This window comes from Notamacropus eugenii, chromosome X (genome assembly GCF_028372415.1).
Source record: "Notamacropus eugenii isolate mMacEug1 chromosome X, mMacEug1.pri_v2, whole genome shotgun sequence".
NCBI classification, from domain to species: domain Eukaryota; kingdom Metazoa; phylum Chordata; class Mammalia; order Diprotodontia; family Macropodidae; genus Notamacropus; species Notamacropus eugenii.
In genome coordinates this window covers 94,787,927-94,815,919 of record NC_092879.1, presented here as the reverse complement: position 1 = coordinate 94,815,919, position 27,993 = coordinate 94,787,927, and the positions used below count along the sequence as shown (strand labels likewise).

Genomic DNA, 27,993 nt, shown 5'->3' with positions numbered 1-27,993 from the left:
GAGGAAGGTGTATCAGTCTGCCAGGTAGGGACCGAGGAGCCTGCACCTGCCAAGGCGCTGCCCAGCCCAGCCCAGCCAGCCAGCCAGCCTGCCTCGGAGGCGCAGAGAGCCCAGAGAAGACACACGACGCGAAAGCCAGCACAGCATGGACAAGTTCAAGTTACTTGCCTTCCTACGACGGGGCAAAGAGGTATGGGCCAGGACGGAGGCTGTCCAGTGGAGGCAGCCTGGGGGTGTCTCTGGGGGCTTCGCTGCTGGGGCAGCTGGCAGTTCTCACCTCACTCCGCCTGCTCTAGGTCCTCGTTCTCCACCTCCCTCCCTCCTCGCGGCTCCCTCCCTCCCTCTGTCCGTCCCGTGTCTGCCCTCCGTGCCCACTCCATAGCGAGTTCAAGTGCGGCTGGCAGGGAGCCCCAGAAATCGGGGGGGGGGGTGAGATCTTCCTGGGCTGAGGTGGACTCAGTATCAAAGATGAAGAAGTGTGAAGGGTCTGAGAAGCCCCTCAAGTCCTACCCTCTTATTTACCAGGAGGACGAGGCCAGGTGACTGCCTGAGCCACAGAGATAACAGTTAGAACTGAGAGCCAGGGCCTCTCTGGCTCACTCGTTCCCTTGAGCATCTTGGAGTGCCACATTGCAGTTCACAAATCGTCTCTGCCCTTCCTTTCTGCCCTCCTCCCCCACGCTATCCTAATGGTTGCAGTGGGAGGGCAGAATGGGGTGCCTTCTAAGACAGAGGGCTGGTTCCTCCCTCTTTGGTGCTGCCCCCCCCCCCCCAATCATTCTGCTTGCCCTCTTCTGGGCAGGGAAGAAAGGGTCTTGTCTTTTCCAGGTCCACATCCCAAGAGAGTACCAGTGACCCCCTCTGTGAATTCTTGGCAGAAATCCCCTAGTGATCCAATCTGTCAAAGATTCCCAGGAGCCTTCAGGGTGTTGACTTTGCACTTTCCTCCTTTAGGGAATTTGTTATTGGAGTCTCAATTTCTCCCCATTTCCTTCTTCCTGGGATGGGATCGAGGCTTGTTGATTTTTCATCAAATGTAATTGGAACTGAGTGAAGGAGGTACCTAGCCTCCCTTCCCTCTCAGCCCTTCCAAACTTGAGTCCTGACAGGGGCCAGGCCCAGTGGCCAAGTGAGATAAGCTACGTCTAGCAATCTCCAGAACTCGATGGAGCTTTTAGTTAGCACATGGTCCACTCTTCTCCTCTGGACTTCCCCCTTCCCTGCCACTCTGGCCTTGGGAAAGGATGCCTTGTATGATGCTTCCTAGGCTACAGAGCTCATCTAGTGACCAAAGATGTTTTTTCTCTCATCCTTCAGAAAGTGACTGCTTCATCGGAGAATTTCCATGTGGATGAAAATGATGAGAACCAGGAACGTGGGAACTGGTCCCAAAAATCTGATTATCTTCTCTCCATGGTTGGATATGCAGTAGGACTGGGAAATGTCTGGAGATTCCCTTATTTGACTTACCAGAATGGAGGAGGTATTTTAAAAATATACTTTTAAAAGAACTGTCCACTGAGTGACCAATAAAGTCTATAGAATACAAATTGGAGGGGGCAGGGAAGTCGAGGTCCCTGGAAGGCAGACATCCTAGATGGGCTATTAAATTAGACCTTCTGCCCACTGGAGGTGGGAAGTTCTTTGTGGAAAGCTTCTTTACCTCTTGTATAAGTAGTGTGTCGTGTAAAGGGTTCCTCCTTCTACTCCATCTGAATCTAAGAAGAGATCAGAGGACTCTAGCTAGCTCTTAGGAAGTCTATTGAACCACAACATTATGTTACTTTTTCCTAGAGGGAAAGGTAGGAGGAGGAGTCTTTTAAAATGCTCAATTTGCTTCCATTGTAGCCTGTAGGCACAAGACTACATGGCCATCGTTTTGGAGCCAGAAGAGACTGAATTGCAAAATTTGTGGGTTTTTGGATAAAGCAAGGTCTTAAATGATGATAGACCTAGAACTGGGAGAGACCTCAACAGTCAGCTAGTTCAATCCCTTGATTTGACATTGTAGGAAACTGAGGCTCAGAGAGGTTAAGCAGGGATGTGCCCAAGTTCATCCAAGTGGGAAGTATCTGAATCAGGTTCTTCTCAAAGCTTTTCTAGTTTAATTCAAGCCTAGGGTGTGCATGGCATTATTTATAGCTTGTAGGCCATGATGAGAAGGGGGGGGATGGAATCCTAATCTGATACACAAAGGGAGGCAAGAAGGCATTGCACAATCCCTTGGTACTGTCGAAACAACTTTTCACTTACACCCTATTTTATTTGCTTGCTAATTACAGGTTCCAATAAAAGTGCAGAGGTGACGTGCCCTTATATTTCATAACTCTCTCCCAGTACCAATGAAACTGTGCCATTGTCATGACTTTTGTTTAGTACAATAGGATTTTGTGCTTGAGATCTTCTAGTGTCATGTCCCCTTTTTAATTGGGTGAATGACAATTTTTATACTGGCCTTCAGATAAGGAAAAAAGAGCCCTGGTTACTACAGGCTTAGGTGCTGCTCACAGAAACCCCACTCCGGCTGGCTTAAGCTCTTTTAGTCACGTGTGTGATTTTGCTAGAAGATGAATCAGGAGCCATGACCTTGTTTGGCTACAGTGGCTCAGAGATCAACTGTTTGGGATGATGGAGAGACATGTAGAGCAATCTGTTGACCTCTTCTGATCTGCCCCACGGGAAGGGGTCCACATGCATCTTACAATGAGAAGTTTCTTCCAGGACTGACCCCAGAAATGCTCCCTAGTCTCAATCCCAGTTTTAAGTCCTTGTGGTGTATTCTAGCGAGTAGTTGCCCTGAACTTAGCACCCTGCAACAGGTTTTCCCCCCTCTCTTTCTGACCAGGATAAAAGAAAACATATTTGGGCTCTATGGATTCCAAAGTCAACTCTAACAGTTGGGGATGCCAGAGAGGGCATTCTTGGAAAGGTATTTGCTAGCCTAGATGGCCTCCGAGGTACATACAGCTCCGAGATTCTGGGAATATGATTATTCAGATGAGTTAACACATGCGGAAGTCACATACTATTCTCAAATATCTCTTCCCTCCCACTGATCTTTTTTTGGATCACTTCACCAATCAGGGTTACCTCCAACAGAGGGGTAGGTGGGTAGATTAAGAAAAGGAGTCATAGGTCAAGTGGCAGGACATTTAGTTGAGGTTGAAAAGCTATGGCAGGCATTTCAGGTTCTTTGAATACTGCTTGGGTTTAACAGCCTCTAGAGTCGAGAGCAGCCACTTTAGCCTATACTTCAGCACAATCGTGTTTTTGCAAGGTGGCCTCATCACATCAGGAGCCAGAAAGCAGGATTTTTGCCTTTAGTATAGTCAGGGAAAAAGGACAATTGTTGTTTTATGTTTTTAAAAAATCAGTTTTATTCTGCGTTCTATTAAGTGCAAGTATTCAAACCTAGAAATCAGAAACAAAGGACAAATAAACACAAGCAAACAAAAGAAGAGCTTGGAAACAAGTGTGTAGGTGCTCCTGGTCTGCCACAGTCCACCAGGTGTTAAGCACATAGGCTGAAAAACCAAAGATGCCCCAATGTCTTTGCATTTGTTTCCATCATCCCTTTGGAGCATTTTTTCTGCGTATTATTCATTGCTGGGACCGATCTCTTTAAATGCACAGCTCGAGTCTGTGTGTTTCCTGTTCTTTGGGATCTGACTTCTTACGTGTATGCCAGTACTTGGGTCTCCTCATATTTCTTTGATTTTTTTTTCCTATTTGTTTGTTATTATGGCACAATAATATGTCATGCATTGTTCAGTCATTCCTTAATTGTTAGACCTAGAGTTTGTTTTCAGGGTTATTTGGAGGGAGGAGGGAGGGGTTGCTACTCTGACAAATAGCCAAGCTCAGAACATTTTAATGTTGATAGGTTTTCACTGCCTGTTAATAATCTCCAGAGGGTTTATACCCTCATTCACAGTGGTGGGACAACGATCCTTAGGCTACTGGGTCTAAGGGGACAGATACATCTGTAAGACTTATTGTTGAGGTCTTTAGTGATTTCCAGCTACAGACTCTTGGCACACTTGCTCTTCCAAAGCCACGTCAGCATTGGCTCTCAGCATTTCACTCCTTTTGCTAATTTGATGGGTATAAGGTGGAATCCCTGAATCGAACTGAACTTTGTTTTTTTCACATGGCCATTCATAATTTGTGTTTCCTCTTTCCGAAACTATCTAGAACAGGTAGATTTTCTTCCATAGAAATACTTAAGCTAATTTTTCAAACTTGCCCTCACCATGCAGTTTAGAACATGTTACCTCTCTTTCAGGTTTAAATATAAACCAAATGTGCTAGCATCCTCTTAAGGAATCAATGAAATGATAAACTATCCAGCTGAAAGTTTTAACTCACTTTGTAGTCGTTGATAGAGTACTGGTCCGGGACCTAGAGTCAAGAAGTCCTGGGTTCAAATTGTGGCTCTGACATTTACTAATTGCGTAGCCTAGGCATTTCAGTGACTGTTCTCATATTCAGTCAGTCAGTAAGTATTTACTAAATGCCTACTATGTACCAGGCCCTATGCTAAGTGCTAGGGATACAAAAAGAGGCAAAAGACATTTGTCTCATTTCAAAGATGGGGATAATAATCCCTTTAGCACTTAAATTTCATAATAATTCAAAATAGGTATTTTCTTTCTCTTCCCAATGAAGTAGTTTTGGTTTTGGTTTGACACTAGATATTCCATCATACCACCAGTATAATTTAAGGTTAGATCATTCCTAGTGATGATTTTCACTGTATTATCCCCCCTCCCCTACACAGGTCCCAACGAACCAATGCAAATAAGGCTTAGGTGTTCACATCGTAAGGGTATGTCCACTTGGAAGTGAATATAAGGAACTTTCAGACTTTTCCAGTTAAGTGATGGAAAAGTTAGAGTTTGGAGTTCCTTAGCATATGTGAAGTTAAAGATTCTGCTATCCATTTCAGTAGGGGAGAGGGCCATGGGGCGAAGAAATGTCTTGCCTGCATTACACAAGCTTCTTTTTAGCCTCTAGTTTGATTACTTCCACCAACATTTTACAAAGCCAATAAACTGAAAAGCTGGCCAATGATCTGCAATTTTCTTTTCATGTCTGCCATCTGGTAAGGTAAGCTAGGCTTTGTTGTTGTTGTTTTTTGCTACGGCAAAAAAGATGAAACATAATAGGAATAAATGTAAGTCTTAAACGTGGACTCCAAAACCCACTTTCCAAACACAGATTAAGGGCAGGGCTAGACAGGATTCTGTCTGAAAAAGATATGGGCTTTGGTGGACTGCAAGCTCCATATCAAGTGCAAGAAACTTTGATTACTCAAACACAAGTTAATCCGTCCCCAAGAAATCTAGAAGTGACTATGAACATTAATGATCAGGAAAAGATCTGAGGTTCTTGTACAATACCAGGAATATCGGGGGGAAAAATCTTTGTCACTCTTTACGTAATGAGGAACTGTTAGATCAGTTTCTTCCACTAACTGAGCGAAGAGGCAAGCAACATTTCCAGGTACCATTCCCTGCAATCAGAAGCAGTGCTGAATGCTTGACTTTTTACTCAAACTAGAATCCAAATTCTGAATGAGAAATTCTTTCCAAAGTCTGGAAGGAAGCTTTTAACAAGCACCTATCTTCTCATTTAGAAGTCGACCATTTCATTCCAAAGGAAACGACTTCAGAAACAAAAAGTCCTGTCCCTGATGCCTTAGTCAGAGAAGGCAAACATGATTTTGTTTTCTTTTCCCCTTTGAAAGGTGCCTTCCTCATACCCTATGCAATAATGTTGGCACTGGCGGGGCTGCCCTTGTTCTTTTTGGAGTGCTCACTGGGACAGTTTGCCAGCCTGGGGCCGGTTTCAGTTTGGAGGGTTCTGCCACTTTTTCAAGGTAGGTATTAGAGCTACTTCCTTGTTAAATCCCTTCCTCCTCACAGCCCTCTTCCAACCTCCCCACTCCCCAGTTTTACAGCTTTCCTCTGGCCCTTCTGGGACTCCATCAGCCTTCATGCTTCATTTTGACACATCCCTCCTCCGCTGCCTTCACTTTCTCCCAGCACTCTTTCATTTTCTCTCTCTGGCCTCCTCTTCCTGCCCCTCTCCAGCCTAGAGCTGGCCTAGTTAATGTTGAAGGGCTGGGGCAAGGCTCGGATGAGATAATACAAAAGCATATTGCAAAAGCTATCAAGTGGTCTCTACATCTAAGGTCACCTTAGTGAATGCTCGAATTTCTAGGAGAGGGATTGGGGTCAACCAACTATATGATGTATAATAGCAATGCTAGAATAGCAGCCTTCAGTTGCCTCTCTCCTCTCTTCCAACTGCCCTGAGACACAGCCCTGGTGTCCAGAACCTGATTGGTTGGAGGATGAATGATTTGTAACTGCCTTTGGCATCTCTTCCTCCATATCTCTTTTCCAATGCCTGCTTCAGAGGAGCTCAGCGCGCTCTGCTGTGTGTATTGGATGGACCCTATAGAACAGGGCTCCACTGTGCAATGGATGCATTCCTTGGCTCCATTCCAATCCCGGGACCCCAGATATGCTTTGCTATGGGCTAACTCCCAAAAAGTGTCAGGAATATTTGGAATGCTCCATGAAAATACATTTTGAGAAAGGTGACGGAGCTAATAGGTTGGTGCATGTTAGAAAAACTGCCATAGAAAGGACCACAGCAAACGTTTTCACCTTGTTTGAGGCAAGTCTCCAATTTCTATTGCTCCTGATGTCATTCACGTGAGCTCATCCCATTCTGTTGCTGGCCCTACTGGCAACAAGACAGTGATATATTTATCCTTAGCTGGGGCTAAGGAGAGGCAGAGATTTCAACTAGCCCAGGTTAAGTGCCAGATTTGAGGCTGGAAGACCTGGGTTCATATTCTGCGTTTGATACTTTGACCCTTGTTAAAGTGAAGTGTCAACGGCCATTGTCCCTGAGCTGCTTTCCTCCTTTGTAAAATGGAGCAAATACCATCATCAGTGCCTGCCTCACTGGGCTTTTGAAAGGCTCCAGGTTGTTCATGTCTAGAAAGCACTCTGCAAACTTGAAGACATTCCAGACATGTCGCTGATGGTCCTGTTACTTTGATCCAGGCAAAGAGCCTTCAATCAGACTAGTCCCACACAGATCTCTTCCTCCCAGGCTTGAGTCCTGAGGCCAGTCGCTTGAGGGGGTTTCCTGCATCATTCACTTCCTTCGAGTTTGTGCTCACGGTGACCAGATCTCCTCTCTTCTAGGTGTGGGAATCACCATGATCTTGATCTCAATATTTGTAACCATCTATTACAACGTCATCATTGCCTATAGTCTCTATTATTTATTTGCTTCATTTCAAAAAGTCCTGCCCTGGTCTGAATGCTTCTACTGGGCAGATAGCAACTGCAGCCGAACCCCCATAGGTAAAGTACCCTCTTGGACACAGTTGGGCTGGGGACACTTAGGTTGTGCAGAAGAAACCTGAAGGCCTAAGTGCTCTTCTTGACAGTAAAGAAGTAATGGTTTGTTTGGGTTTGATTTTTGGTGAGGGCAAGGGAAATCTGAGTAAGACAAATGACCTGGGAGAGAAGAGCAGACGTGTCAGCAGTCTATCGAACTCTGAGTCTCGCCAGTGTGGCTGAGTAAAGCCTGGACTGACCATTAGTAGGCTTCCCTTACAAGATATGGAGAAGGAAGAAAGAAAGGTGGGGGAAACGGAGTAAGGCAGGAAGAGGAGACGAGGCAGTGAAAGAGAGGAAAGGCAAGAAGAGGGAGGGAGAAGCAGGAAAATATTGATATAGAGAGGAGAGCCAGAGTAAATCCTTCAGTGCCATCACTGCCGGAAACAAAGCACTTCAACAGATAACTCAGGACTTCGGGGAACATTTCAGGGACAACAGTGGCAAGCAGACACCGTTTAGACCTTAGGAGCAACTTTTTCTGCTGTGCTACTCACAACAGATGTTAGCTAAATCTCAACCAAAGGAAGCCACTATGGTAGTATTGCCATTTCAGCTTCATACAGTTCTAGCAAGACTGTTGCTCCTGTGAAGGTTTGGGGATGGGAACAATTGCCCCTTAGCTGTTCTTCTGAGGATAATAGGAGAAACTTATAGGGGTTATTCTTATTTTCATTCCACTAGAAGTACACTGGGTTTTTTCTGCTCAGAAATGAACAGTTGAAATGCTACTTTCGATCTCAGAAACATGAGACCCAAATACACATTCACACCCACAACTGAATTCAGGAAAAGCATACGGCCTTTTGCAGCAATGATGATAGATACCTTTTTCTCTTCAGTAACTCACTGTAATGTGAGCGTGGATATGGGAGTCAGTATCCAAATGAACTATTCAGCGGTACTTGACAGCAATCTGACCTGCATAAACGGCACTCAGGTGGAACGACCCGGGCAGCTTCCCAGTGAGCAGTATTGGGAGTAAGTACCCCCCCACAGACACCCCCCCATAATCTGGGCCTGAGCAATTGGCCAGCAGAATGCCAGAGAGCCTTTTAGAGAGGCAGGGCCAAATAGAGCCTCGTCTCCTCATCTAGCCCTCCGAAGAACTTAAAGAAATGAAATCAGAGTGGTTTCCATTGCCAGTACAATATATGCTCTTTAAGGACAAAGACTGCTTTCATGTTTGGCTTTGTCCAGTACACAAAACAGACTCCTAATAAGTATTGGTTGAGTTAAAATGAATGGAATTTATCTTACTACCCACACAGCCTGGGAGCCACAACTAAAGTCGGGGAAGGGGGCTGAAGTTTTCCCCCATGTTGTTGACATTTAGAGGAGCTGAGGACACTCTTTCAGCAGTGGAATAAACAAATGAGCCTAACACATGGTGAAAATAATTGGTTAAACCAGGAAACTCTAGACTGGGGTGCAGGATTCACCGCCCCCCCCCCCCAGATTCTTTCTCCTTAGCTGGTCCGCACCCTCTTTGCTTCTCCAGCAGTGTCGTCCTGATATCTGGGGTCCCCTGATCCCAGGAGCTAGCAACCTGGGATTTCAGTCTCCCCAGCAAGGGTCCTAGTGTCCTGAAGTTTGAGACTCCCCCCCACCCCCGTTACCTCCCTTGCTTTTCTGGCCCTTGCCCTAGCACCAAGGTTGCTACTAATGGCTTCCCTCAGTGAGGGGCTATCTGCAAACCTGGTTTGTCATCAATTCATTCTCCAAGCATTGATTAAAAAGTCAATTGTATGCTTTACAATGTACATACTAGCTAGAAAGCACTTTAGAAAGTCTTACTGGTGGAAAGGCCAGGAGAGGTCATTGAAGCCTCTCTGCTACATAATTTGTGAAGCCCCTCCACAAGATACCTGCTAAATGTTTGCTTGGCCTGTGCTTGAACATTGTCATGGGAAGCACGGAGAAGTAGAAAGTGGGCTAGCTTTGGAATCAGAGCTCGACTCTGGTACTGCCTCAGTGACCCTGGGCAACTAAGTCATTTAACCTCTTGGCTCTTCATTTCCCTCCTGTGGGAATGATCACCAAGGTCCCTTCCAGCTCTTGGACCTATGACTCTGACTTCTAGTGTCAGAGCACTCACCATTCACCCAGGCGTTTCATTCTACTGTTGGACAGCTCTGCTTGCTGGGAGATCTCTCCTTACAGCAAACTGAAATCTGCGTTCTTGTACCTTCACCCCATTGTTCTGAATTCTGCTCCTTTGAGCCCCCAGAACACTTGATTGTCTTCTATGCTGCAGCCCTTCAATGACTTAAAGCTACATTCCTCTAGGCTTTGGCCTCCTTGGTGCCTTCAGTTATCCCTCATCCACCTCCCTCACCTAGTCACCCTCTAGTAATATTAGGCACAGCCCCCAGAAGGGATCCCACCAAGGAAGAGGCCCCTGTTCCAGGTAGCCAGGTTGTTTTTTTTTGGGGGGGGGGGGATGTTTCATGGTTGAGGACCAATTTTAGAACTATTGGGATCAGGTGAAGTCTCAAAATGGGATGAGGTTAGAAACATGAAATACAATTCAAATGCACTCCCCTTCATTTGTAACTTGGGAAATAATGACAGCAACAGGAAAGTCCCCTTTCTCCAGAAAAGGCTAGAAATGCTTCCCAAATGCACACTGAAGGATTTCATCCAACCCTTCTGTCTCCTGGGGTTCCGAGTAGCCAATGCCTGACTTTGGTTCTGGTTGACAATGAGCTGTTTTGGTGACTCTGTAAAAAAGGGTCAATTACTGACTTCCATAAGCCTTCTGGGATGAGCTTGGGATGCAAATGAATTAAAAATAACAACAGCTACCATTGTGCTTACTGGGTGCCAGGCACTGTGCTAAGTGCTTTACAATGACCATATTATTTGATCCTCACAACAACCTCGAGAGGTAGGTGCTATTATTAGCTCCATTATACAGATGAGGAAACTAAGGCAAACAGCGAGGTTAATTGACTTGCCTAGGGTCACAGGTAAGTAAGTGTCTGAGGCCAGATTTGAACTCAGTTTTTCTTGACTCCAGGCCTGATGTTTTATATGATACTTACCCAAAGCTTTTCTGTAGATAAAAGACCCCACGAGTGGTTCTATGTTCATAAACAGGCTTTTGTGTTTTCAGCAAGGTGGCACTCCAGCGTTCCAGTGGCATGGATGAAACTGGTGTGATTGTATGGTACCTGGCACTCTGCCTTCTTCTGGCCTGGCTTATAGTCGGAGCAGCGCTGTTTAAAGGAATCAAATCTTCCGGCAAGGTAATTTGAAGGAATGAAAAACAAGCACTGGAATGAATGTTGGGGCTAAAAATACAAAAGCAGAGACATCTGAGTCCTGGAGGAGCCCGCATCCTGATGGGGGAAGCCCCCCTACACACACACAGGGGAGTGGTGGGCAGGGAACTTACTGGCAGCTGTTGACTGGGCAGGTTTGCCAGTTTCATAGCAAGTCAGTTTCAAGCATAGTAGCCATACATGTTTGTATATGCTGTATAGTCATGTTTAAATATGTAAAAAATGTTTACCTTTAATCCTCTAACTGGAAAATCCAGCCCTAGATCACTGAGTTCACTAAGTCATTCAGCAGTGACTAGTACAGTTTTGCCACAAGGAGAGACTTTGACTGTCTTATCTGTGTGCCCAGTGTGAAGCCAGGACCCTGAGATTAAGAGTCTTAGAGTTTTCGGACTGAGAAATTGGGCCAGGAGACTTCTATGGGAGAGTAGAGTGGGCCTGTCCTCTGGGCTTGGGCAAACTTCTTGGCAAGACTCTATATTTGCTCTCCCTTGGCAGTTAGTGGTCAAAGCCAAGCCTTTGGCCACCCTCGGGAGGGTCACTCCATTTAGGGATGCCAAGGCTCCAGTTCAAAATCTCTTTGCTCCCTACCACTCCTATGTTACCAGAGAACATCCTCCATGCCTATTTCTGGGATTTGATCAGTCCCATAGTTCTGGAATCTGGGAGGGCCTTGGGAGGGAGGATTAGGAAGCTTTCTAGGATGTTAGCTCTGAATCCTCCCTTCCTCCACCAAACCAAAAGATTTGTGCTCTAAGAGATCACACTATATTTTCCTTGAACTCCAAACACTGAACCTTAAGGTTTCCTAAATTGGCCTTCTTCCTCTTAGAGGCTACCCCTATTCCAGGCAGCAAATGGAACTCCACCTTGGGTCTGTCTATACATTAGAATTACCCATGCTAGGACAGAAGAAGCTTGGCTGAGGTCCACCTTGGTGTGGACCTGTTGTCGGCTCCTGTAAACACTTTGGCAGTGCCCGCATACCCAGGGGCAACATCCCAGGATTGCCTTTGCCACTGAACATTTTGAAAACATAGCACCTCACTTCTTTGGGCTATCAATATTGAGAGAATCCCTTTGCGTACTATCTTGCCTGAATCTGGAGAGCCTTTCAAGGCACTTGTTGGAGCTATCTCTGGGAGAATGTTCTAAAGAGAGCCACTATTTATGACAGACCACAGTCATAGCGACTGCTTGCTAGAACCACATATAATCCAGGACACCCAAGCCTCACACTGGGATTCTGACTCTTGGACTAATATGTTAGCAGTAGAAGTCCAGTGGGCATTTGCAGTTGCTTTAGAGAATGGGAGGATACATTTCCAAGCACTTTGATTTTCTCTTTGAGGGCTACATGCAAAAAATGGAGATAGGGATGGGGACTGTGCCTGTGATTTCATTTGGTAATAGGGAACTTGCAGGTTGGCAAAATTTTTTGCAACTTAAAAAGCTGCCTAGAGTAATAAAAGGTTAAGTGACTTACTCAGGGTCACACAGCCACAGTAATGGTTCCGAAGTGAAATTTGAACCTGGTTCCAAAGCTGGCTCTCCATCTACTATGCCACACTGCCTCTCACAGATGGCACCCTACAGCACCAGTTTCCACATATTCTAACCAAGAAGGGCAGGCCTAATCTAGTTTTCCCAGAAGAACTATGTTTTCATATTTACTTTTAAGATTATCATGGCTCTCTATGCTTTCACTTACAAGCAGAACTGGAAATGTTCTTCTAAGGTGTTTTTGCTTGTTTCTTCTTTTAAATGGATCCTGAGAGAAAAGCCAGAAAGGAGAATTAATCATTATGGAAGGCAGCATGACCTTTGTATCTCTGGGTCCCTTGGAAGATTTCTCTATTGCTTTGAAGTTACTAGCTTCTATTTGTGCTGGGTAGTCATTCTTCTTTATGTAGACCTTTGTTGTTGTTAAGTTGGTTTTTTTTCAGTTGTGTCTGACTCTTTATGGCCCCATTTGGGATTTTCTTGGCAAAGATCACAGAGGGGCTTGCCATTTCCTTCTCCAGTTCATTTTAAAGAAGAGGAAACTGAGGCAAACAAGTTTAAGTGACTTGCCCAGGGTCACACAGCTAGTAAGCGTCTGAGGCTGCACTTGAACTTAGGTCTTCCTGACTCCAGGCTCAGCACTCTATCCATTGCAGCATCCTCTAGCTGCCATGGTCCCAGACCTGATGTTTACAAAGATGATGACCATCATTCTCAATCTCTTTTTTCCTCGACAGGTGGTCTATTTCACAGCCTTGTTCCCATACGTGGTCCTGTTCATCCTGCTGGTGCGAGGTGCAACCCTGGAAGGTGCCTCCAAAGGCATTTCCTACTACATTGGTCAGCAGTCAAATTTCACAAAACTGAAGGAAGCAGAGGTAAGGTCCAGTCCAGCTTTCAAGGTGACTGGAGGAGATGATACATGTAAGACACTTGGCAAACCTTATGCAGTGCAAAGAATGCTGGGTTTGAAGTCAGAGAGAATGCAATCAGTTTTTGCCTCTGCTGCTTACCACCTGTATGACCTTGGACAAGTCACATAACATATCTGAACCTTAGTTTCCTTGTGTGTAAAGTCAGAGGGTTGGACTGGCTGACCTCTAAAGTCTCTTTCACCTCAAAATTTATGACCGTAAAGAGCACCATGAAGGTTAGCCATCATCCTCCTCCTGAATGACTGAGTAAGAACATACGTAAAAGTGAACGCTACCTCTAAACAGTCTCATATGACACCTCCATCGACAGACTGAGGCCTAGGTGAGTTTCTCAATGTTTCTGTGAAACTCGAATGCAACTTTTAACCAAACACTTCTCTCCTGAACCATATACTCTCTCTGAAAACAAAGTACCCTCCCCGATTTTTTTAACAACAAACTTTGAAAAAAATTCAACATATCTCACATAGCCAGAGCTTTGTTTCCAAAGCATTTTAGAGCCACCATCTTAGCTGATGCTCCTCACGACCTTGGGAGGGTACAAGCAATGTTTTTTATCCCCATGGGCTATACTAGCAATGGAGAGATGGCATAAAAGCCCGCGTTGCACATGGACCCAGTGTATGATGTGTGTGTGTGTGTGTGTGTGTGTGTCAAAAATTGGAGCTCACTCTTCCCCTTTATTCCTGGTCTCTAGCTTTCCCTACCTTCCTCCTTTCTCTTATCTATCTCCATCTTTCCAACATGTACAGGCAGTGACAAGGAAGACACATTCTTTCCTTCCCATAAGGCCTTAACTAAAAATTGTGACAAGATGAAAATAAAACAGCAGGCTCTATTCTGAGGAACCCTAATTACATTCAAATCCTGCAAATGAGAAATAAACAGAGGTAGCTATTAGCAGCTGGGGGCAGCAGCACGGAGGCTAGCTCATAATGTACATAGCATGTACTTTGTATCTCCAAAGCACAGTACAAATGGAAGCCAGACCCAAATTCTAGTCCCAGTTCTGATGACCTAGCTCAATGACACTCCAGTAACTCACTTTACCTCTCTAAGCCTCAGTTTCCTCTTCTGTAAAATGGGGATAATTATATTAATACTACTTAACTTATAGAGTTGTTATGAGGATAAAACAGTGATCAGGGCAGCATAGCTTTAGAACCGGATGGGTGTTTTGGTGGGGCAGTGCATGTGTGACTCAGAGGTCACTAGTCCAATCCCTCATTTTACAGAGACTATTGAGGATGGGGTAACCAGATATAGTAGTGGAGTCAGAAAGGCCTAAGTTCGCATAACACCTCAGACATTTATTGGCTGTGTGACCTTGGGCAAGTCTTTTAACCTCTTAATACTTAGGCAGCTGTTTAGGACAAACTGCCTAAGCCCAAGAAGGACTGTGAGTGAGAAAAATCAGAGCGCATTTGTATGTTTACATAATGATTATGTTAGCTCCCATTTCCATGATGCTAGAAGGTTAAAAAGCTCTCTCCCTGTCCCACCCACCTCCAGTCGTATGAGGGAGATGATGCAAGCATCATCTCCCCATTTTACAGAAAAGTAAACTATAAGGCAGAAAGGAAATGAGATCTGGACAGTTTGAATGACTTATTCAAGGTTATATAGGGAGGGAGTGGCAGACTCAGGGTTTGAACCCAGGTCCCAACTCCAAAGCCAATGCTCCTTCCACTGTGCAGAGATGATGGGCGTGAAAGTGCTCCTTCACTTCTACAGTGCTATAGGAATGTAAGTTATTTCTAATTGTACGTGTTAGTAACTGTCATTGAAATGTATTATTAGAATAAGATGGGTAAATATTTGTTGAATTGAATTCTAATGACCTCCCTTACAGGGGTCAGCCTTCAAAGATTCCTCCCATTGTCAATATTCGTGATACTGGGTTTTTAAGGGGCAGAATTGGAGCCAAAAGATCAAATTAAATTAACCAAAGATTAAGGGTAAGGTTGGCATGATGACGGTCTCTGAAATTCCTACCTTTCCATTAAGAAGTGAGGTTGTTATTTTCGTCGGAAAGGCATTATTAAAATGCCAACGTCTTACCTGGGAGGGGATACCACATTAACTATGAACACATATTACCATGACTTCATTTCTGAATTTAGTTCCAGGGCCCCGAGGGGCTGGAACATGTGAAAGGTCAGATGTGTTGAAGGAGAAAGAGAAGGGGGCAGAGGTCTGGCTGAGAGTTGCTGCCTGAGGAGGGGGAGGGGGTGCTGGGCAGCCTGCTGCATGAAAAGGGTCATCCTTCAGGGCCCCATTTCATCCAATTTGTTTCATTTTTAGGTCTGGAAAGATGCTGCTACCCAGATATTCTACTCGCTCTCAGTGGCCTGGGGGGGCTTAGTTGCTCTCTCGTCCTACAATAAGTTTAATAACAACTGCTACTCCGATGCCATTGTGGTCTGTCTGACAAACTGCTTGACCAGTGTGTTTGCTGGCTTTGCCATTTTTTCCATATTGGGACACATGGCTCACATATCTGGAAAAGAGGTCTCCCAGGTTGTAAAATCAGGTATGAAATGATCTGTTTTAGCAACTACAGTTAATCTAGTGCTCATTCCATGAATTTTCTATAAATCTTTTAGAAACGTAGAAAGGTTTGCTTCAAACATTGAGGACTAGAGGTGACTCTGGGCTCTCAAAGCCTCTGCCATTAGAATACAAGCTTTGGCAGCTCCTACCAGACTGGAGAGGCTTTGAGTATAGGTCTGACAATAGGTAGCATCTCCCATCAGTCAGCCCAGCCAAGAGGCATAGGATCAGCAGCTTGGCCACAAGGTGGCGATTTCTTTGGCAGATGGTGCCTTGTGAACAGACACAATTAAAAAATGGACCTTTTTGCCATCCCATTTTGCTTATGCAGCGATGGCAGTGGAGAAGCTGAGAAGGAGCCAGAGGATGCTAGGTCTAAGTTCTGAGACTGTCTACAAATATTCAATGAATACCTATTCTAAATGAGATCTTTGTCCAGTCACCAATGAATTGATAAACAACTCAAGGGACTGAGCTACTTCCATGTTGATATGTGTGTCCTAAATAATTATAAGAGCTAGCATTCAGAAGCTAACGCTTATGAATGAAATGAGCAGATGAAAGGAAGCTGCGACTGAATGAAAGGTTGGCTTTTGCTGCAGTTCCCCTCAAAAGAGGACAAGAAATTCCATGCTGTTGTTTTCATCAGGCATCCAAGTCGATATGGAATGTTATTTCATGACGTGCTTCACCATGCATGTACCCATGCAGTACTCAAATTGAGCATGATCAAGTGGATGGCCATAGGAGAAAATGACTTCTCATGAGCCAACATCCACTGCAGAGGATGAAAAAATAGAAATGGTCTAGGAAGAACTCTACCAGGTCCTACAAACTGAGTCAATACCTTCCTTGATACCCAGGGACTCCAGTGCTAAGATGGTCAAAGGGGAGGATGGCCAGGCTGTGGGAGAAAAAACAGGTTGTAATCAAGAAAGGAGAGCATCCCAAAGCTTGGAGACTTCTCAGAGGAAGATATCTGTGTCACAGAAAGCGATGAGTGATTCTATTTGAACAGGATGGCAATGAATGCCAAGTGCCATAGGCATTTCAAAATCAGATCCCTGCCTCTTATTCTGAAGGTCAAAATCAACACCAAATTAGAAAGAAGATGAAAAGGAGATGGGTCTTTTCATAGTTACAGCACCTCTAGCCTGGCTTGCTTAAACAAGCTAAGACCCTGTTTCAATCACCATTTCTTAAGTAAGTTTAGCAATGCGAAAGTCATTACAACAATAAAGTCTAAGGAAGCTCCACACTGCCTTAGCAAGCAAACACTCACTCTCCTCACCAAACAGGACATGGCAGCCAAGGGTGACTCTGGAAGCTCATTTGCAAAACTAAAGAGGAGGAGGCAGAAGATTCTGAATCATGTTGCCTTACATAACAGGGAAGAGGAATTAAAAATTAGCCTACCCAGAGCTTGGCATAAGATTCAGCTAAAAACCCAATCTTCCAAAGAGCACTTCTGTATGAAGCTGGGAGGAGGACCCCAGATAGATGTGAAGTGGACCAAGTCTGACAGCATATTCATAGCCCACCGTCTACAACAGCCATCATTGACGAGGGGAGGAGACTTGCAGCATTCCTCATACCTGAGGTAGCATTTGAAGAACTGTAAAAGTTGGAGAGATTCAACAAACAGATCTACCATATGCTTTTTTTCTACATTTGTACTCTTATTTAAGCTTCAAAAATACCTCCAGGTCATGTGGCTGGAAGTTAAAATAACCTTCTTTGAACATATTCTATGAGAAAAATTGATAGATGTAAATCCCAGGTTACAAAATAGATTAATCAGGGATGATTATTCACCTTATTGAAGGATGGAGGAACAGGCTCCATTCCCAGGTGCCTTTAAAATATTCGCTCATTTGACAGAGCAGGAGGAAGGAGCTAAGACCATCCCATTGCAGAGCTGGAGCGGATCTTAGAAATGGGCTGCAGCTGGGGTCAATGGGTAGTGCAGTAGATAGAATGCCAGCCCTGGAGTCTGGAGGAGCTGAGTTTGAATCTGGTCTTGGACGCTTACTAGCTGGATGACCCTGGGCAAGTTACTTTAACCTTGTTTGCCTCAGTTTCCTCACCTGTAAAATGAGTTAGAAAAGGAAAATGGCAGACCACTCCAGGATCTTTGCCAAGAAAAGCCCAAAGGCGGGTCACAGCTAATGGACTAAACAAGAAAAGCAGCTGTGTTTTACAGTGCAGAAAGCTGGAGTTGGAGACCTGGCTGTCACTTAACCTTTCTGGACCTCAGCTTTCTCACCTGGACAGTGACTTGATGATTTTAAAGGTCCCCTCCTGCTCTAAAATCTGTGATTCCTTCTCAATCAATGACTTTGTTTTCTAGATTAGGAAACTGAGGCCCAGAGAAGGAGATAATAAGAATGATGATCATGATCATGATGATGGCAGCAGCATCAATGGATGGTTACAAAGACCTGCTGTTCTAGTCTCTGTGTTGCAACTGAGGAGGCTAAATTTCAAAGAGGTTATCAGGCTTGTCAAAGATCATGAGCTCCTAAGTCTGAATAGCTTGCCCAAGGCCACCCAATCTTGGCCAGGAGGTGGTGCCACTGGGACCAGAGCCTGGAGTACCTGACTCCAGTGCTGGGGAAGGCCAGAGGAACTTCAGTCTTAGAAGCCTGACGGGTATAACTTGTAGGACCTTAGGCAAGTCAGTTCAACTGATCCATCATTCAACAATGATTAAGCGCCAGCTGTGTTCCAGCTGTGTAAACCCTCAAGGGGTTTACAATCTAATGGGGGGAGAAGACAACATACCAACAAATCCCTGTAAAACAAGCTATAGACGGGAGAAAATAGCAAATAATGAACAGAACACACTAGAAGTTAGAAGAATTGGGGAAGATTTCCTGTAGAAGGAAGGATTTTAGATGGGACTTAAAGGAAACCAGCCTCAGTTTCTTTATCTGTAAAATGAGAGGGGTTAGGCTACAGGTAGCCTAGCTGGGGTCTCTTCCAGTTCTAAATCTTTTCTTCTCTGATTCTGGGCAACTGAAGATAAATCAGAAGTGAAGATGAATTATCTCTGAATCTGTAATGCACCACTAAAGTGAAAACAATTCAATTTATAGAATTTTCCTTTACCTACAACTTGGCTGGAATCTCCTATTGGGTAGAGGGATGTTGCAGATTGGGTGACTCATGGGGAAAATTTAGAGACAAGGCTGAATACTCAGAAGTTGATCCCTCAGACTGGTCTTTTTCTGACCCTGGAATTAACTTGGAGTGCCAGTGTTTCTGATTAAAGTAAAGTGACAAAGCGCATTTGAGCATTCGGCATTAAAGCGTAGTACCGTTCCTCATGAACCCCAAAACATGAAATATTTCCAAAGATAATTATTGAAACACCTAAGACTGGCTCGATGAAGTTGAATATTTTTATTTTCCATCATGGAGCAAATCAATTTTTTTAATGTCACTGTTGATAAAGAATATTATGACCAAATTGAAACATGAAAAATAGGAAAGTGTGTATAAGTTTTTGTTTTATTTTGTTTTTGCGTTTTTGTTTTGTTTTTAACCGAGATAAACCCAAATATTTTAACTTCTTCCTAGGTTTTGATCTGGCATTCATTGCTTATCCAGAAGCTCTAGCACAGCTACCAGTTGCCCCATTTTGGTCTATATTATTTTTCTTCATGCTTTTGACGTTGGGTCTTGACTCTCAGTTTGCTTCAATAGGTAAGCAATTTTTTGGCTCCTATATTTTACTCAATCCCTTTTTATATCCCAACAGCCTCCTTTAGAGTGTCTCCTATTGCTCCATACTAGTCTTCCTTAAATGCAACTTTTATAATGCCTGTCCTATCCAGTGTGCAATGACTTCAATGACTTTCTGTTGTCACCCTGCATCATCGGGTCCTAATTCAATTTCCATGGCTTCCCAGCATGGACATTTTCTCTAGTGAAATCAGTACTTTGACTTTCCCATTCATTTGATTTTTAAATTATTAGTATCTTTTGTTTTTACATTACTTACTTTCATCGTAAAGATATCCCTCCCTCTTCCCCTCACCAGTCATGGTATCTTGTAACAAAGAACCAACTTAACAAAACCAAGCAACATATCAAGTCAATCTGGCAGTATATGTAACGTAACATACCCATGGTCCCCCACCTCTGCCAAGAAAGGAAGGAAGTGCATTTTCTCAGCTTTTTTCCAAGTCCAAACTTCTTGGTGATTATTCTTACATAACATTCTTTTCAAAAAAGTGTTCTTTACATTGACGTTATTGCAGTCAAACATTTATTGAATCCCAGCTGCAGGAAGAGCACTGGGACTCACATTTGGGAGATAAAAAGTTTACATAAGACAGGATCCTTGCCCTCTTGGAGCTCATTCCCAAGTGGAGGCATGTCACACACACACACACACACACACACACACACACACACACACGCACACTATTATGCATAATGGTACTATGACCAATGATTGCATTAGAGAGTTTTGAAGTAAAGTACTAGGTGAAAGCGTACATAATCTGAACCACACAGCTAAGTACTTGAATATCCCTTGTTTTACATTTGTTTGCTCATGGTTCATGGGTACTAGTGTCATGGTTGGACTAGATTATAAGCTCATTAAAGAATGGAATCCCATCTTACGTCTTTTCTGTATCTCTGAAAACACCAACCATGGCACTTGGGTTCACAGTATCAGTAAAGAAACATCTAGGATAGCCGTCCATAGTCCAGAAGGAAGATAATTGAAGAGGCTAAGGTTTTCCTTCAAAGTAGGAATAAATCTGACTTCAGTCCTTTTGAATACCTCACTTTCAATACCTAGGAGTGCCTCTGTTTGTCCCTATAGGGTTAATTGCAGAAGGTATGGTGGCCTCAGCCTATGGCTGAAAATTCCTCAAGGGAAGGAGAGTTTGTGTGAGCTAATGGTAGCAGGACGATAACATAATGGGAGCAAAGAGAAAGTAGGGCCTACCTCCATTTACGTTCCAGTAAAGAGCAGGGGCGGACTGTTATTCTGAGATGTTTTCTACTTTGGCAACCCTAACCCCCAGATTTCCATTTTTGCAACCCTTTTCTACTTTCTATCGTTACTAGGAGGAGAAAATCCTTCCATAACAAAACAAGGGAGAAATCAAAGGGAGTATTGCTATCTCTTCTTCAGTGGCCTAGAGAGGAGGAAATTCCTGGCCAGCAGCTCTGAGTGGAGAGTGATGAGGGGCCTGACATAAGACTGAAAAGGGTCCCCAGAGATTCCACTGGCCCTGTGGCCCAAAGTGATATGCTTGATAACCAGCTGGAGGTGGATTCACTGCATCTGAATTCTGCAAATCATAACGAGACCCTACTGATCACTGAGCTGATATCTAAATTATTTTTTTCTTTACAGAAACAATTACAACAACCATTCAAGATGTATTTCCCCAACTAATGAAGAGAATGAGAGTTCCCATAACTTTGGGATGCTGCTTCATTTTGTTTTTACTAGGTCTGGTCTGTGTAACTCAGGTAGAACATTTACTTTTTTCATAGCAATTATGTTTTGCCTTTCTTCAGAGGCAAATGGATCAAATAAATCAGTTCTTAAATTATGATAAACTATTGGACTTGGCCAAACATATGCATGTGTTTATTTGATCTCTATTGGATGATGATGTGGCATAATTGAAAAGATACTGAATTTGGAGTCAGAGAACCTGGGTTCAAATCCCTGTTCTGCCATTAAACCTGTGTGACCTTGGGCAAGTCATTCCATCTTTCCAGGCCCTCATTTCTTCATCTGCAAAATGAGGATGTTAGATTTGATGACCTCTATTCCAATTCAAGATCTATTATCACAGATTTTTTGTTGTTCAGTCATGTCTGACTTTTCATGACCCGGTGGTCCATAATGCCCATGGGGTTTTCTTGGCCATATCTTTCTCCAGTATCATCACAGAATAGATATATCCTAAAGAAATGTCTTTGGCAATTTCTAAAGGAACCTTTCTGGGCACCTCTTCTTATTGAGTTTTACAGGAAAGAGTGAGAGGGGATGGCTCAATCCTGCTTTCATACTCTATAGGCACCCTGCACTCACATTTGAAAACCTGTCATTTTCACATTTCTTGGGTGGAGTAGAATGCTACAGAACCTATTTAAATGCAATGAGCACAATGGAGCACCTTAAAAAACTGTATTATGAAATTCCACCCCCCCCTCCCCACATATCTAGAAGTGATTTGTTGTTTTCTTTGCTAGGCTGGAATTTACTGGGTTCATCTCATTGACCATTTCTGTGCTGGATGGGGCATTCTGATTGCAGCCATACTGGAAATAATAGGGATCATATGGATTTATGGTAAGCCATCTGTGAAATTGACAGCAAAAGCCTTATTGTAAAGGCTATTACTATGATGTTTTATTTACATGACTTCCCTTTCATCACTTTTCACTCCTGTGCTTTGGAACTCCATGGAGCTGTCCACTCTGTTAAGCAGATGTATTTAGAGGTGTGTGCATCCTTGCTGTTGTAAAAGACAAAAATAATTCAGGCATGCCAAGAGAATTGGAGACAAAAAACTCCTATCGGAAATATAAGTGATTGCTGGCCACAATGCATTCTTTGCTGGGTTTTTCTGTTAGGTGGGAACAGATTCATTGAAGACATAGAGATGATGATCGGAACAAAGAGGTGGATATTCTGGCTGTGGTGGAGAATCTGCTGGTTTTTCATTACTCCTCTTCTTTTGATGGTAAGTAATACTATGAAACATACCTGGTAGCAAAAAACATACACGTGTATCTGACATTTTGCTGTTTCTTTTAAAAATGATCAGACAATAGGGTAAAGAAAAAAGCAGTAAGAAATAGCCACTTATTGGGGGTGGGGGGATGCAGCCCAGGTTAAGTGACTTGCCCAGGGTCACACAGCTAGTAAGTGTTTAGGGCTGGATGTGAATTCAGGTCTTCCTGACTCCATAGCTAGTGCTCTATCCACCACACTATGTAGCCACTCTACCAGTTTTCTTTTGAGGAATCAAACATGATACATGCAAGAGTCCTCTGAAGGGCTAGTACTGTGTCCTTCCCAGAGAGTGGGGTAGATGCCCACTTAACCAACTGAAGAAATATTTTATTAAACCTCCCCATTTTGTACCTGTTAGCACTTGAGCTAGGTGCTGTGGGAACACAGAAGAATGAACACAAATTCCTTGTGTTGAGTTTCTAGGGTTGTCAGGGAAACAAAACCACATAACCCCAAGACATTTCAAGAACGATTCAAATATTCACAGTGAGTGGCAACTGGGAGGTTGAAAGGAAAGTTAGATTTGGTGACGGAAAACCTGCTTGGCGTTCTCCGTAGGACCTTGGGCAATTCATTTAATGTCTCTAGATTCAGTTTCCTCATCTGTGAAATGAAGAGATTGACCTTCATCAGCCCTCGGACTAGGATCCTCTGATTCTAACTGTGTTTCCTTGGCCAAGTCACTGCCCTTTCTGGTCCTCAGTTTCTTCCTCTGTAGAATCTGAGAGGGAGGACTTGTGTTTTAGTGAGTTTCATTTTCAACAGAAAAAGGAAATCATAGTAATTATCCTTCTATGCATGCTCATTGCTGAGTGACTAGTACAAAAGGTGCTTGTCTTCTGCTATTTTCATTTGTAAGATCTCCATAATAACACCTGTCCGCTTGTTAGAAAGGTTAGTTTGAACCTATCCAGAGATTTCCATTTCTTGGTTATAGAAAATGAAAGTAGGCTGAATCTCGTTTTCTAATAGTATGGCTCCTACATAGATTCCTTAAACTTTAACCCTAACATATGAGACCTATGACAGCAATGGATGAAAATTCTTGTGAGTTGAGTTGGCATTTTAGTAGTCTGAGTCATCCCCAAGGGAAATGGAAATTGAACCAAGGAAGCACCATGACATCACACTGCAAAGAGTCCTGGTCTTGGAGTCAGGATAAACTTGAGGTCAGACCCTCTCTCTGACCCCCATCGCATGTGTCTGGACAAGTTGCTCAATCTTTACAAACCTCTGCTTTATAAAGTGGGGTGGGGGAGATAAAAAAAAAAACCTACTTGATAAGGTGGTTAAGAAGATCAAATGGAGTAATACCTATGAAGCTTTGTGTACACCTTAAAGAATTATAAAATGGCAGCTATTATTCTATTTAACTTGAGAATATCCTTTGAAAAAACCTTTTTTGGTTACTTTAATCACTCTGGCAGCATTTTGCATTAAGCCAGCCCAGTTGCTGTCAACACATGCGTTTTACAGTCATGCTGTAAACCTTTCACTTGTGCTGTTTTTGTAGCTACCCAGGCTTTACGAGAAGCCACAGTTGAGTTCCTGGAAAGCTTGACACCCAGTTACAATTCTTAAAAATGTCTCAAACCAGGAAAATGTCCATCAGAAAGGAGAGGATTTATTATGGAGCTGAATTAATTGAGAACATCATTTAATTGTTTAAACAAATAAATAGCTATGATGGTCTATTCCAGGTTCCCCACCCTTGGTTTATTATATATAACTGTTTGAGAGATAGTATGGGTACAGGGTGAGGGCCATCCTTTAAATAAGGAAGACCTGACCAATTATTATGCTTCAGACACAGGCGATTATCTAAGACTCGAAGTTTCAGACAAGTTGTCAGTCTCCATTAACAGAAAGAATGCTCCACACTGGGAGTGTCATACATGGACAGAATCACAAGTCCAGCTGCTGAAAAGAAAATGATTGTGCATATTGCAGTAAACTTATGATCATTTCTGCCTTTGTTAGTTCTATCCAAATATAAGCATTTACATTTAAAATTAAAGAACAAGTTCATGCGTAAGTTTTAGGAATACATTTTGGTTTCTTGTGAAGAAGCACTGACTCCAGAGTCATGGCCAGATATCCGTATACTAGTATGGAAAACATGAATCCGATATCAATGATTTTATTTGCAAAGTTGCATTGATTTCCAAAAGCAAACTTGTGGAATGTTCAGTTGACGCAGAGGCGACATTTAGCCGGGGTCCACCGCTGCATTCCATCGAAGGAAAATGGACAAGGTTAATAACCATACAACCCAGGTGATAGCACTGGTATCTACATATTTTGAAATATCTAGTTGGAATTAACTTTTGACTTTAAAGCACCTTCATTTGGGTGTCGCATGGACTGGCCTTACAAGCTCTTCCTTTTCAATGGTTAATTTTCTCTATGGAAACATACACTGAGTCTTGTTTCCTCCCCTGTACACACTCCAAGAGGTCTGAAAATGAATAGGCAAGAAGAAGAGGACCCTGGCCTCCCAGCAGGGGGTGATGGAGCTTGTCCAATGCTTGTTCCATATTTGACTCTCTCATTGTGGAATTACACGAATTGATACATGTCCCAGATTTTCCCAGAATAAAAAAGTACTATGCAAGCCCTTCCCCCTACCCCATTGCCATAATACCCACTTAGAATCTGACTTTTAAGCAAGTACACTGACAGCAGGGCATTTATTGGAACACATGTAGAACACCCATCTACTTGGAGATAGGAAGAATTTGTCAAAATGGCTATTTTTGGAAATTCATAACAAAAACACATTCCTTTAGTTTGACCACATACTATTTTTATCTTCTATCTCTGAAATAATTTTTTTTCAAAAAACAGTACTGCCAACGACTTTCTAAAATGCCCACCTAATTTCCTGGACTTCTTGTAAATTTGAATGGCTCGTGACGAATGACTGGTATTTTTAAATTTAAAGGTCTGACTAGATGTTTTAGTGCTGATGGCATTTAGAGAGAACACTGATCTTGAAGTTAACTTTGGATTTCCTCAATTTCACCCCAACAGACCATTTTCATCTGGTCCCTGGTGACGTTTCAGAAACCAGAGTATGCGAAAATTCCATATCCTACTTGGTCACTTGCTCTAGGCTGGTGCATGATTATTTTCTGCATCATATGGATCCCTATCATGGCAATGGTGAAAATAATGAAAGCCAAAGGCAGCTTTGTTCAGGTGAGTTCCAGGGTGGGGGAGGGGGCTGTACAAGTATTTTACTTATGGTCACAACGTAAATGAAGTAAGTTATAAAGTGATAATTAAAAAAAATTAATCTCAATTATCCACCAATCAGTCAACAAACACTTGTGAAGTATTTACTATGTGTCAGGCACTGTGCTAAACAATGAGAATGCAAAGAAAGGCAAAAGACAGTCCATGCCCTCAGAAAGCTCATGGTCTAACAGGGGAGAGAAAATGCAAAAATTCTATGTACTGAGAAGTTATAGACAGGACAGAAGCCTCATGCCCACCTGCCCAGGGACACTCTCCATGCTGGCACAGGTCAACTGCTTATGTCCTATTGGGGGATGAAATCAAACCTACACCTTTCCACTCACTATAGCATGACTTTGGAACTTTCTTGCTCTCTTTGTCCCCTTGCAAAAGTATAAAGCGATCAGGCTTGGTTAGGCTGGACTTCCTGGGGTGACTCTAGATTTGAGCAGATCCCCCAGAAATACCCTCATGCAGGTCCTTACCTCTGGGGTTGAGCCTGGACCAGAGAGATTATTGGGAATTTGAGGGGGAGGGGGAGTAAGATGAAGAGCAGTTAGTCCCAGAACACTCTTTTCCTCCTCATCCCTTGGCGCCAGGCACTGGAACATCATTCTGGCTTATGAAATAATTTACATAATCAGATTTTCTACTTCAGTTAACATAATTTCATTAACAGTAATTAAATTAAAATATAATTTCATCCTCAGTGGAATATGCATTATCAATAATAAGGATAATCATTTTTCATGCAGAAAATAAGATTTTTGCCTAACCATTTGTGAATTTGTACATTCTGTTCTCATCTTTGCTTAGCGATGATCAACTGCAATCTTTTTTAAAAATGAAAATCCCATACGTAGCCTGCAATACTTAAGTTCTCAGACTAAACTTTTTTTCACCTTTCAGCGTTTTATAAGTTGCTGCAGACCAGCTTCCAACTGGGGTCCATACCTAGAGCGGCATCGTGGTGAGAGATACAGTGGCATGGTGGACCCCAAAAAAGAGCATGACCATGAAATACCAACTGTCAGTGGCAATACAAAACCAGAATAAGATCCTTTTGACATGCAGATTTCATGTGATTTTTTAAAATGGAGAGAATACAGAAAATGAAAAGCCACAGTATTTATTTCTATGCTCATCAAGTAAAAGGATGTATATACTGCATATGCAATTTAGTTATGACATTTTCTTGCCATGTGAGTGGGTGTTTAGCATAATGGAGTGAATCCGCAGGGATTTAGCATCTTTATCCGAATTTTCTTCAGGTCATTGCTCTGTATCTGTCTCTCCTCATGCACACACCTGTCTATGTTGCACAATGATTTTTTTGTAATAAATTATTCTTTTAATGTTTTTCTAATAACTGAAGTTCATTTTTCATTCAGTTCTTTAGCTAGCAAAAGGCTGTCTTTTCTATGCAAATATTTTTGAGCCATATGTTTATATTTTCTTAGTGCAGTGTATGATTTTGAATAAAGTGAGGAAATAATGAACTAGGATATTAAAGGCATGATACAAACAAGTTTCTCTCAGAAATTATGTATATCTAGGGAGACCATTAAATGAGATGACGGAGATTGGTCATATAACATATATAAGTTGAAAATACTACTTCCAAGCATTGACTATCTCTCAAATGATCACTGTGAAATTGGTAATGACTGCTATTTTACAGGGGTGAAAAAAAGGCAGAAGAGAGGGGTTCTTTATCCAGGAGATGATGGAACAGCAGAATCCTGAATCCCTGATTTCTATGTTTCTCATTTAATTCTAACCACCTTCCCACACCTGGTGTGGCATAAATACCTACATATATGCATACATACACATGTGTATAGAGACATATACATAGCTATGTACACACATATATGCACATTTATTTTTGCTTGTGATATATGGCATATGGGGAAAAACATTGGAACCTAGCTGGTTTCCTTACTGTGCTTTATGAATATCGATGGGGGATACTCTGAAACCTATGATCCATTTCCTATAGTCAAACCTAGTGGTCAGTGATCTTAAAACAATCATATATGTCTGACAGGTTAATACGCACACATTTTGTGCTGATCCAAAAAGGCTAATCCTCAACATACCTCAGATCGATGACCTACTAAGAGTAGGCCCTCTAAACTGACCATCAAGAATTTAGGGTCTTTTGACTCAGAATTGGTATTGTTTAGAACTAGTGATCTCTTGGCCTAAATATTATATCCTGTCAAAAGTAATGAAAACATAAGCTACAGGACAAACAGGCTTATATGATG

General features: G+C 42.8%; 1 protein-coding gene across 1 annotated transcript; it reads left to right on the top strand.

Moving 5' to 3' along the window:
• The first annotated feature begins 5 nt into the window (after positions 1 to 5).
• Positions 6 to 27,089, top strand: SLC6A14 (solute carrier family 6 member 14). Its single transcript, XM_072626940.1, has 14 exons — positions 6 to 190; positions 1,318 to 1,483; positions 5,750 to 5,881; positions 7,227 to 7,388; positions 8,267 to 8,405; positions 10,543 to 10,675; positions 12,952 to 13,092; positions 15,454 to 15,682; positions 19,285 to 19,410; positions 21,083 to 21,201; positions 21,934 to 22,033; positions 22,318 to 22,427; positions 25,514 to 25,681; positions 26,630 to 27,089. The coding sequence occupies exons 1-14, from the start codon at positions 146 to 148 to the stop codon at positions 26,774 to 26,776; spliced, it is 1,917 nt and encodes a 638-aa protein (XP_072483041.1). The 5' UTR covers positions 6 to 145; the 3' UTR covers positions 26,777 to 27,089.
• Positions 27,090 to 27,993: the final 904 nt, after the last annotated feature.